This window comes from Penaeus chinensis, chromosome 12 (assembly GCF_019202785.1).
Source record: "Penaeus chinensis breed Huanghai No. 1 chromosome 12, ASM1920278v2, whole genome shotgun sequence".
Lineage (NCBI taxonomy): Eukaryota > Metazoa > Arthropoda > Malacostraca > Decapoda > Penaeidae > Penaeus > Penaeus chinensis.
In genome coordinates this window covers 39,893,099-39,903,098 of record NC_061830.1, presented here as the reverse complement: position 1 = coordinate 39,903,098, position 10,000 = coordinate 39,893,099, and the positions used below count along the sequence as shown (strand labels likewise).

Below are 10,000 nucleotides of genomic sequence, written 5' to 3'. Positions count from 1 at the left end.
GTGGTTTTATTTAACAGTCTTTATTTTTTTTAGAAGCAGGAGCAAAATTGAATCATTCAAAGAATTCTCAGGTTGAAAAGCAGAAAGGAGAAAAAAATATTTATATATATCCTCCCTTATACGAATCTCCATTCAGCTAACAAAAAAATAAGATATAAAATCACCCTCCTTTTATCGAGAACAGCAAGAAAAACATAGTCCCTCCCAAAAAATCAATGGGAGACAAAGACAAACAAACGCAAACGAAATTGCCAATCAGCCAATCTCGCGTGTGGTAGCTGAGTGGTATCAGATAATAACCTGTCTAATATGACAAGGGTCTGAAGACTGCTCATGGTACCAAAATCCTTTTTTTTTTTTTTTTTTTTTTTTTTTTTTAGCTTTTTGACTACATTGAGACATTGACGAGGATAGGATACCTTTTAGAGATAAATATTGGTGTGGTTGATGATAAAACTGATTTCGGCTCGGTGATTCTACTCTCGATAGGCCTAGGGATAGAATGGTTTTTTTTTATCTTTTTTTTTTTTTTTTCATCTTTTGGCTCGTCTGTTGGAAAAGGGTTGTTTACGTTGCAAAATTAACCCTACCGGACATCACCAATTACTTGTTTCGTCTAAATTCCAACCATATTTTCAGTCTTCAACTACGCAGACGCCTCCGACCCTTGCTACAGACAACCCCTAATTTCATTGATCAACTTTAAAGGCGAAACAAAAAAAAGAAAAAGAGATGTCGAAATCGATTTTTTTTTTTTTACCTCGAAGACTCTTTACCTTAACAAAACCTCTACCTGTCCCGTCCTTGATCATTATAACGGGGTTTGGATATCTCTGATTCAACTTGGCCGACCCCCAACCTTCATGAAAGCCGTAAGGACCCCCGCGTTCAAATTACATCGGCGAAAAGGGACGATTCCCACATAGGCAAACCCCCTAGGGCACCGTACACACAGAGAATCGTCCGTTCCGAGGTACTTACCCACTATTTCCATGGTGGTCTTATCGGGGTTTCAGGTGGTGTGTCGCGACTGACTCAGAGCTGGTTTAAGCGATGACTCACTCGCGAAGATTCCGACTCCCTCGTCTCAAAAGTTCTCATTCGCACACTTTCCCCCGCGGTATATAAGAGTTCTTAGACACCCCACGACGAGATCAAGACCACGTTTATTTCATCGGCGCGGAGGGAGACGCCATGCCTCGTGTCACATGGTCATGACACCCTAAAGATACCGTAGCTTCACATGCAGAACCACCGATTCATACTATGTGACTAATGTTGTTCTGGCAATGTTGATGGCTGTAAAAATTCGTTTATATTCTACGGATCCGTAAGCTGCTCCATTGTATTAGGGGACCGGGTCTCCTTAGCCGGTTATGGGAGTTTTCGGTCGTTTGAAAAGGGAGGTTAATGTGGCGGTATAAAAATAGCAGGCGCGAAATTAAGAGGCTCGTGAAGGTGTGATGTGAAGACCAGAGAGAGAGAGACGAGTTCTCAGCATCCGTTTGTCTTTGGACGATCTATTGTTTTCTATGGCTTATGCATTGCCTCCGCTCTTCCCGATAAATGCCTACGTCCTCAGGTTGGTCGTTGCTTATGGTGGGCTGTAGTCACTCGGTCTGTACTTAGGGTTCAGGATTTAGTACGAAATATATATCAAGATCTGAGGTCGGTGACAGAGCAAAAAAAGGCTCATAATTCAAGGCTCTCGATCGTGCAATTGTTAGAGTAGAATGGGGTATTATTGAACTCTTCATTTACACAATGGCTCGTTAAATCTATATTATTCTAACTCGGGGGAAATTCCTCTCGAATTACGAAATGAAAGAAAATGAAAGATATTCCTAGTTTTGCGGCAATATCTTTAGCCAATCGCATCGTCCGTAAGAAGTTCCCTATGACGTCATCAAGAGCCAATAGCATACTACGTCTTTGGGAAGTTGATACCCACGATATTACCTAATATTTGTTCATTCGTAGTGTAAATAGGCATTTCCGTCTCTGATAATATGATCAGGATATTTTTAGCACAAGTACTTGATATTGTGCAAATGAAAATAGAAACATACGAGAATTTCCGTAATGTTTAGAGTTACAAGCCAAAATATTTATGTCATTTCACATTTTTGCATAAAAATAAAGCTGAAATATAAGTGTTGGACATGCTTATTTTTAACAACCGAAATAAACAATATAACATATTCACAGATTTTAAGATTATCAGTAGTAACTCTCAACATATATCATACGCCCGTTACTAGTTGTAAACAATGGAATTTGAACGTTGAATTGTGTGGAAGACAATCAAAAATTACTTCAATTTACTCGTTGCTATTTATGTCAGCGGATCTTATTGACAGCGTAGCTTCATTTGACTAATGATGATGGCTGGGGATTCTTTTCCTTGGTCATACTCTTGTTGATTAGAGGGAAATGGCAAAATATGTTGGTATTGTTCGTCGTCGTGTTATATTACCACGAATACGTATGAATCTAATTGCTAAGGCATTTTGTTCATAGAAATTGTAGAAATGTAGATATGTAAGCTTGTGTACGTGCTATAGTAGATTGTAAATAAGCTTGCTCTTTAGTATGATAAACTTTATAAGAGAAACACCATAGGCAATGATGATGAACGTAATGAAAATTAAATTCGATGTTAAGATGGTATTTATTAAGAATCTTTATCAGTAGGATGGAGCACTTGTCAGTTCTGTATGATAAATCCTGTCTGCTAATCTTGGATAATATTAAACTATAACCAAGTATAGAAAAGTAAATGGCACAGTGAGCTGAGTAAATGCAACATCTCATTCTTTTATACTTAGTCAGCCTATACAAATTTAGAATTATGTTCAGCAGTAGTATTGTACCTAAACAAATTGTATAATATTGCTGTTTTAAGGAAAACTATCTATAGTCCATGTTATTTATAATGTAAATATTATTCTTTACTTCCTCATTCTTGGAAGTCTCTCTCGTTCTAACCACATTTAGGTTGGTTAAATTTGGAAGAGATTCTTTATGCATGTCAACTTTTTGGGGACTGAAGATAAACCTTGTTCTACTGTCAGCTGCTTTAGTCTCCTGTTATTTTTAATTGAGTTTTTTTTTTTTTTTTGTTATTTCTTATTTAAGCTATGAGTGACTGTATGTCCTTCCTGTTTATTTCTCTCATAGCTGGTTTCCTTTGGTGTGTAATGTTTCAGATAATGCATTTGATGTGTAACTTATATTCTCTCTCTCTCTCTCTCTCTCTCTCTCTCTCTCGCTCTCTCTCTCTCTCTCTCTCTCTCTCTCTCTCTCTCTCTCTCTCTCTCTCTCTCTCTCTCTCTCTCTCTCTCTTTCTCTCTCTTTCTCTCTCTCTCTCTCTCTCTCACCTGTATGATTCTTTCCTCTTTTTCCTTCTTCCTTTTTTGGTTTCCTTCTTCTTTTGTATTTACTTTCTACATAATTTTGTTGCTTGACTCTTTTTCTACTTAACATTTTTTGTCTAAATATAAATAAAGTATAAGTTTCATTCTTCATGTCTAAATGCATAAAGAAAAAACAAGTCAATCTATATAGAAACTTTCTCCTTTCTAGTCTATTTATTAATTCAAAGGTTAAGGTTTTCTTTTGCATTTGTATAGCAATTTACATATAGTTAATATGTGTGAGCTTTAATGCAATATATTCAACCAAGTTTTTTTTTTCAGATAACCTAGCATGGCTGGGATGATAGAAAGAATATTCCCAATTAATTGCAGTCTTAAGATATTAGAAGACTATGTTGGATATAAGCTGTCATCAGTTCCTTCATTATGTATTATTGGTCCAGCAAAGTCACTGAAAACCGCTCTCTTAATGCAAGTAAGTTATGATTATTTTTGAAAAAAATATTATTAGTTTTTTCCCCTAGGTAGCTATCTTTATTATATACCTATCATTACTCCTTGATAGTGAATGTATATACTTTCTGTATTGGCTATTTGCCTGTAATGACTTATCTTCACTTTTATAATTCTGTAACCTATTTTTTTTTCTTTTTTTTTTTTTTTTTCGTTTCATTCTCAAACCCTGTTGTACATAAATCCCAAATTTATATATATTTTTTTTCACACCAGGCAGCAGTGACAGAGGGTGAAGCAGGGGGACAAGTACTGTTCATGGCTCCACAGAAACTTGCACGTCTCCCTCCTCCTGTCCATGGCATGCCCCCTCCCTCATCATCTGCTATGAACAACATAAGGTTCCTGTAAGTGTTTGACTTGGTGAGTAACACCCTTTCTCTTCCAGTTTGTGAGTTTCAATTTGTCTAATGGAATGTTTATTTCAGATATGCTGATTGCACAACAGAACTGTACAGGTATCTGGCATCCTTGCATATGGTTCCAGAGAAGGACAGGCCAAGTCTTATTATCATTGATGATCTTCATACCTACAGCACACTTCCAGAATGTGGGTAAGTGTCTTTACTGTTGATAAAGGTATAATTAATAAATATTGCTGGTACTGCTTAAGAGGAAAGTTAGAAAAAGGAGTTATATGCTGTTTGTTAGTGTTACAGTATTATTATAGTATCTTCTTTTGATAGCTAATGGATGATCCAAAAAAGTGTCTTTAAATTTAAACTTTCAGATCCTTTGTTGCTGACAGTAATTTTTGTCAGTCTAAAAGATTTTACTCTGCATTTATAAGCATGTTTGTAAAGATGAATATAATCAGTATATGTGATGTATTGACTTCTTTTACTCTTGTGAACAATGTAGTTCATAATGGGAGAAATATTTTGATATATGTTTTCTGCAGTATTTTTTCATTTTTTATAACAGAACACAGTTTATGATTAAATGATGGTAAATGTAAGTGTTAAGCTAAATATCACTGCTCAGTTGCTGTTATGCTAAATATCACTATATAATTAGTGTTGTTCTAATTATCACTGTTAAGTCAGTTTAGATCAGTGGTTCCTAGCCTATTAGGCAAGGCCTGCTAGTGGTTTTCATGATAACCCTGAAGCTGATAGTCATTATTTTTGTAAGTTCATAAAAAAGCAGTTTGATCATTTAAAATAATAGAAGTAAGACCATTCTTTCCTTCCTAGTTTATTAATGTTTGCATGTGAGTGCATTTAGATAGTTTGTTTGAACTTCAATACCAGATATTAATTGAGATTACCACAACTTTTTGAATGGTGGTATAGTTAAGATGTTAGCATTGGTCGTACACTGAAAAAGATTGGGAACTGCTGGTTTAGACTTGCCTATTAGCTATTCCTGTTATTGATTGGTCAGATTCAAAGAGATTGTAGACTTAAGGCGACAAGGCAATTACCCAGTCTGATAAAGCTGAAACAGATGGCCAAACGAACCCAAGCTAATATTGCCCAGGGGAGGGAGATGACATGCAAAGATAAGGAAAGGGCGGAGAGATACTGAATCACCACTTTGGCAAAGACACAACCCACCTTTCTTCACATCATGGAAAATATTGAATGGAGGTCAATAAGATTAGGAATGCTTAGATCTTGATAAGAGAGTGGAGCTGCCAACACATGACATTATATATCATCAGAGTGGATCTCGAAGTTTAATCAGTGACAGCTTGCCAAGTCAAAGACAAAGTGTTTGCCACAAGTATTTTTGTGCTCACTCGGTGAAGAGATTAGACTCTAGTTTACTCTTGAGCTGTTGATTGAGTTCTTCAGTTGTCTCTGATGTTTGCTTTGGCTTGAAACCACTTGAGAACGATGTGTTGAGAGCTGAAGATAGAATTTTGTGTGCCAGAAATAATACTTCAGCTTTTTGTGGGTTTGAAATAACCAATAGATATTTATTTTCACTGGATTTCACAGATTTTCTAAGGATACTCCTGATATGGTGTTAAGATATTCAAGCAAATTATTCAATATGTTTTAAGTACTGGAGGACAATAGAGGTCCAGTTTGCCTTGTGTCTTCATCCGAGTTTGCTTAAGAATACAATATCCTTTAGAGATTAAGAATCTTTAGATTTTTAGGATATTGATTCTGGTATTATCCATATGGCTTATACATCAAAATCATTTTTTAACTACTAGTCCTTATAACCATTGATGCACCTTGTAAAGTACTGTGCTCGTGTTGCTTTTTTGCATCAATTTATGTAAATTTGCATGAAAAATACACAATAAGATTTAAAAAGCATAATTAATGAACCTAAAGAAACCTACTCTTTTTTATATAATTTAGAGATAAACAAAATGAGGATCTACTGTAATAAGAGAGAGACAGATAATTCACTTACTTTATTGTCTTGGCAGTTTTATTATTGGCTGTTTCGGTATTACTCTTTCATAAACATTTTCAATTTCAGAGACGTTGCAACTCAGATGGTCAATGCTGCAAGGATACTTTCCCTTGCACAAGAATCTGCAAGGTATTGCAGCAGTAATGTTGCAGGTGATGATCATGGTACAGGTAATTATTTTAACCCTTAGTCCAGCTTGATTGATTTAAAATAATGTTTAATATTACCTCATATGTCTAATAGAATTGAGAATACCTTGTCATCCAGATATAGTTTGCAAGTCATGGTGAGATTTGGCTTTTGACTTCAACATGGTAATGATCCTATTTTAAGTGTGTTTCTTCTCTACATCTTCTTCCTTCAACTTTTTTCCCCTTTTATTTTTTCCCAGTTTCAATTTTTTACCTTTTTTTTTTTTTTACCCTTTCCTTTTTTTTTCTTTTTTTTCTGCTTCCTCTCTTTCTTCCCCTTTTCTATCCCTTAAGCCCAATTTACTCTTTTTTTACTCTTCCCCCTAATGTACTGTCATTCCCATTCAGGAAACAATACTGCAAAGCAATGTAGTGTTTTAGCAGCCTGGACACAGTGGTCGTCTGACCCTCTAAAACACGCTGAGTTAGAAGGCTTTGCTAGGACCTTCTGCCATCATGTCTGGACCCTTCATGAGAATAAAAAGGTAGTTTAATGTCGCCGCTCCACAACTTTCTTATAATCTCTACAAATTTCTTATCGATTAAAGTTATGTAATTAAATAATATGGATTAGTTACTTGTTTGCTTAGTAGTTTTTTGATCATGTCAGGCTGTTGATATTTTTTTTTTCTCTATAATGAACATTAATCCTTTCAGAATGTTAATTATATGTCTTTGAAATGACAAATTTTCATTCAAATTTTAACAATCACAATGATTTGGTAAAGTATTATTTTGTTCAGATGAAGTGTTGTAATTAGATGTCAAATTGTTCAAATTGATTGTGATTATAAGTTAAATTCAGTTATTGTCGATTTTAGATTAATTCATTTCTAATTTCGTTTTCAGGGTAGCACTAAAAATATAGTAGAATACAATATGGTTCAAGATTTCACAGGAGCAACGTTTACTTTAAACTTTTCTGGTCACCATATTGGTCAAAGATCCAACTACATCCTCTTTCATGAACTTACGCTTGAGGAGGAGGAAGAGGAGAAGGAAAGTAAAGAAGGAAGAGGAGGTAGAAGAGGAGAAGGCAATAAAAAAGGAAGAGGAGGAAGAAGAGAAGGCAATAAGAAAGGAAGGGAGGAAGGCAATAAAGAAGGAAGAGGAGGAGGAGGAGAAGAAGGAAAAGAGGAAGAAGAAGAAGAAGAAGATAGAGGAGGAAGGAAAAGCTAGCAAAGGAGAATCGTCAAAATGCACTGAAAGGGAAAAGCGACACCAATCTACATAATGAAATAGTATGTAATTCCTGAAAACTTTATTATTTGACAGATATTATAATCAGAGTGTTTGACGAAGGGAAATACATATTATATATTTTTATATATCAATACATATAGGGGCTACTTTTTTAGAATATTATGGCAAATGCAAATGAACTTGTCCTTGAACCAAGATCAAGAAATTAGGCCTTTCATACAATGTGCAATTTATCTTAATCCCTGAACTCTCTATACTAAAGCTGTATTCATATGTTGTTCCTTACCACAACAAAGGTTATATCTCACAGTTCTTGGATTAATTATTCACATCCTCATTAGTTTTAACTTTGTATGTTATGAACGTACATCTCAGGTTCTCGTTAATTCCTTCTGTTTTTATTTCGGCTTCATAGTTTATATATTATGAATTATTTTTTTTTTACAGCATTGGAGAATATATTTATATGAAAATGTTATATGAATTTTATTGCCCTATGTAAATGTATTTGGATATGTATTCAAGAAATCAGAGAGCATATAATAACAGCATGTTTTACATATGGAAATATATAATAGCATTTATATGTATGTATGTATGTGTATGAGTGTATTTAGTATAGAAATCAACATGAATTATAAATGGAAATGAAAGCTTAATCAAACCCTCACAGGCAGGCCCTATTTTAAAATGTAGCTGTGTATGAGAATGCCTCCCTTTTAACAGTTTATATGTGTGTGTGTGTGTGTGTGTGTGTGTGTGTGTGTGTGTGTGTGTGTGTGTGTGTGTGTGTGTGTGTGTGTGTGTGTGTGTGTGTGTGTGTGTGTGTGTCTATACACAATTTTTTATTATTATAATATAATACAATATAATCTTTATACATACATACATATATATATATATATATATATATATATATATATATATATATATAATCACTTTTTTTTCTCTCTCATCAAAATCTCATTTTTACTGCTTTCATGTATGGTAAATAGTTACTAGTTGTGTTTATTATTAATATTATTATTATTATTATTATTATTATTATTTTATTATTCAGTCATGAAGATTCACATCACTGTTAAATACATTAGATGAACTAATCATACAACCCACAAATATTAACCATATTCTCTTAATATTACATCATGGTTGTGCAAATGTACAATCTTAGTCGTAACATCACATTAAGCTACAGGCCCTCAAAAAATGATAAACAGAATTTGTTTTCTGAAAGATGGAGACAAAAAGCTGGAAATTTTCCATCCTGCAATAATACTTTCTTGTAGAGTTTTATGACATTTCTATCAATGCTTTAAAGCAGTGGTTCTTAACCCAATGCCTCTGGGGAAAATTAACAAAAATTGGGGAAAATGCTGTGCCTATTTTCTATATTTTTTTGTGAAATGTCTGCCCATAGATGGCTCTGCTAGTGCTTAGCCACAAAGGAGTCAATTAGTAGACCTTGTGACCGTACCTGATTTGAATTGGCGGGAAAAACTTATTTTTTACTAGTGCTGTGAATATTGATGGTCTTATTTTTATTATAAACATTATAATTATTATAATATTTTTATATATTAGTAACAGCAAAATAAGATAACGTAAAATATTTCATAAATCAAAGAAAAGGGTGAACGGGCGAGACGGGCAATACTCGTAACTGGCTAATTAGTGTCTTAGTACAAGTATAGCCATCTATGTGTAAAAACAATCAAACAAGTACTAACAGTGGGCATAGCACGTGTCTACCCGTCGTACCCATCGGCAAGGGGTTAACCTGGGGGCACACCTTCCTAGGGGGGGGCTTCAGTATTTTCCAAAGTGGACACAAGCCCTTGGAAAAAAGGCAGTAATATCTCTAATTATCTTTGATATTCTTCTAACGAGAACATAGTCACATAATGGAAAGTCTGATTATAATGCCTCTCATTAAAAGACAAATAACATACTTATAATTTTCTTCAAAATCTGGGAGGAAATTTTATTTACACATGCAAGGAAGGTATGGAGGGAAGGACAAATACTTAAAGGGGGGAAAGGGAGTTAAAAAGTCCACTGTTTGTTCCTTAAGCTAAAATCTGTCCAAATCCTTCTTGTCTGGCAGTACTTCTACAGGGATGTTTCGTCGTCGTGGATTTCAGCAGTGGTTGAGACCTTCCGTACTGCAGAATGGCTGCAGAAGGGAAGAGTTGAAAATGATGGCTTATCATCGAAATATATTATTTGGGAAGTAAAAATGATAATGAAGTATGGGTAACTGAAAAGTGAAGTAAAATAGATTTGTATGTGTATTCATACATGCATGTGTATCTGTGCATTAAAGAAACAGGAGGG

At 34.6% G+C, this 10,000-nt stretch overlaps 2 protein-coding genes across 7 annotated transcripts in view; one reads left to right on the top strand and one right to left on the bottom strand.

Moving 5' to 3' along the window:
- LOC125031129 overlaps positions 1-8,172 on the top strand; it is an 8,386-nt gene extending 214 nt beyond the window's left edge. The window contains exons 1-7 of one of the 6 annotated variants that reach the window (XM_047621656.1): positions 1-1,582; positions 3,699-3,852; positions 4,107-4,237; positions 4,319-4,444; positions 6,336-6,439; positions 6,809-6,945; positions 7,310-8,172. The exon at positions 1-1,582 is cut by the window's left edge and continues 214 nt beyond it. In XM_047621656.1, coding sequence (XP_047477612.1) covers positions 3,709-3,852; positions 4,107-4,237; positions 4,319-4,444; positions 6,336-6,439; positions 6,809-6,945; positions 7,310-7,639 — 972 coding nt within the window. In that variant the 5' untranslated portion in view covers positions 1-1,582; positions 3,699-3,708 and the 3' untranslated portion in view covers positions 7,640-8,172. Of the gene's footprint in view, positions 1,583-1,633; positions 2,486-3,698; positions 3,853-4,106; positions 4,238-4,318; positions 4,445-6,335; positions 6,440-6,808; positions 6,946-7,309 lie in introns of those variants that run through there. The other 5 variants (XM_047621654.1, XM_047621653.1, XM_047621652.1 and 2 more) reach the window with 5 other exon arrangements.
- Positions 8,173-9,572: 1,400 nt separating this feature from the next.
- Positions 9,573-10,000, bottom strand: part of LOC125031219 — an 8,224-nt gene continuing 7,796 nt past the window's right edge. Inside the window, exon 13 of the mRNA XM_047621849.1 lies at positions 9,573-9,839. Coding sequence (XP_047477805.1) covers positions 9,776-9,839 — 64 coding nt within the window. The 3' untranslated portion in view covers positions 9,573-9,775. The remainder of the gene's footprint in view (positions 9,840-10,000) is intronic.